The following is a 1,920-nucleotide window of genomic DNA, read 5'->3' on the forward strand; positions in this document are numbered from 1 at the left end:
TGCAAAATAAATTTGCGACGTTCAATGACCTTTCCGGTGACTATTTTGAACAGCACCCAGGAATTAATTGCTGCCAGGTCCAGTAACTTACAAAAAGTGTGTAGAGGCCATCGTCAGCTGGCAGGCTTCACAGAATATTTGCGAGCCATCATGTCGACTGAATGTACACCACTCTTTATTTTGTAATATATAACAGTTTCAGGTTTCTTTTTGCCATCTGCTTGCAGTTCCATTTGTGGATGCATTGTGCTCAGTATCATGACACTTTTGTTCGCTTTTGCCTGGTAAGCCGTGAGGGTAGTTTGTCCATGTTGCAACACCTGTGTGTAATGTAAAGGAGCCTTTGATTTTTTCACAGAAACTGGAATATCCCTGCGTGAACGATTCATAGTTCCTACTAGACTAGCAGAAGCAGAACGTAGTCTGTTAGCAAGTGCTACTGAAGTAAAGTAATTGTCACGCGTGACATTTCTTCTTTTCTTCAAGAAGGGCTGAAATAGTTTCATCGCGACATATTCTGAAAGTCTTCCCCTGCCGGACGAAACTCATCCTTGCCCAGGTAGGGGAAGGCGTTTATTACATATTTTGTATCATTGTCCACGGCTACCCAAAACTTTTGCTCATATTTATCGGGCTTGGACGGCATATACTGCGTGAAAGAACATCGCGCTTTCGACGGGAACAACTGTTCATCCACAGTTATGTCTGGTACATAGCACATCTGTGAATTCTCCACGAACTTATACCATATTTCTGAAATATGACAAAATTTGTTTGTTTCCAATCTTCCGCGTCTCCTAGACTTGTCGTCGAATCGTATCTCAGAATCTCCAAGAACCTGTTCCTAGATATCGCCTTTTGGCAGAAGGGTACACCCCATTTCTGGGACCATAAGGAATGTACCTTGAAACCTTTTGTCCCTGTAGCACCACGAACGTACATTATTGCAATAAATGCTTCTAACTCATCAAGTGTCATCGACCAACTTTCCTCTCCAGTTTTTCTGCGTGCTTCCTCTTCTGTGTATGTCCGTATTCTATTCAACATAGGATCATCAATTATTAGGCGCCAAGAACTGGCAACACTGTCATCAGCAATGTAGCGTATCGCGTGTGATGTCGGACCTTGTTTTTCTTTCAGTACATTTTGCTTAGCAATCCTATCACTTGCAGGATTAGCTGGACGTACTACCTCCCAATTGGTACCATTTGGAGCAATAATTATCGTACCAATTTGTAAACTGGACTGTTTCCTTGCATTACACGCACGCTGAATCTGAAGCACAGTTTCTGACATGGATTCGCTCCCATCATCTGCCAGAGAATCTGACATTTGTGTCTCATCAGAACACTTTCCCTCACTACTTTTTTGTTATGTTGCAACTCACCTTGTACATCACAGGCCCGTTTATGTGAGAAACAGGAGTGAGAGATGTGGTAACAGCATGATTCATGAGATAAACTGCTATCACTTGACGACACAGGAATGAAGTCCTCGTCGCCGCTGAGGCTGCTGTCTCACAAACCTCCCGAATCTCCCTCCGATAGCTCACGAAACACTTGAAGCATCTCTTCCGTGCTTAGTCCTTTCTTTCGTGACATTTTCAAACACAAATCAACGCCTAATTCCCATCGACTTAGTCAAATAGAAGTCATAACTAGCTGCATAACTATGGTACGTGAAACGAAGCTAATCACACAGCGCCTCTAGTGCAAAATTTGAAACACTATATAAAGCCTTTGTTTTCCATGGTAGGCGGATGAGAGGAAGTGAACGAGGGATAGGTGGTGTTGAGGGAGGGGAGAACGCATTGAGGGGAGGGATAAAGATGCAAACAGAAGAGGGACAATGAACGTCAGTGTAAAAAAGGGAGAATAAAATGTGCATAATAGTGTATCTCTCATATACATAAGCATAGTG

The 1,920-nt window shown here is 42.9% G+C and overlaps 1 protein-coding gene across 1 annotated transcript; it reads right to left on the minus strand.

Annotated features, from left to right (window-relative positions):
* Positions 1-699: 699 nt before the first annotated feature.
* On the minus strand, positions 700-1,332 carry LOC145661597 (uncharacterized). Its single transcript, XM_081726916.1, has one exon. The coding sequence runs from the start codon at positions 1,330-1,332 to the stop codon at positions 700-702; it is 633 nt and encodes a 210-aa protein (XP_081583042.1).
* Between the last annotated feature and the right edge of the window lie 588 nt (positions 1,333-1,920).

The sequence above is a fragment of the Thermobia domestica genome, chromosome 10 (genome assembly GCF_964235325.1).
Source record: "Thermobia domestica chromosome 10, izTheDome1.hap1.1, whole genome shotgun sequence".
Lineage (NCBI taxonomy): Eukaryota > Metazoa > Arthropoda > Insecta > Zygentoma > Lepismatidae > Thermobia > Thermobia domestica.

What these genes read in the sequence shown, in the direction of transcription:
- LOC145661597 (XM_081726916.1), bottom strand. Translation starts at nt 1,332, where the DNA reads ATGTCAGATTCTCTGGCAGATGATGGGAGCGAATCCATGTCAGAAACT.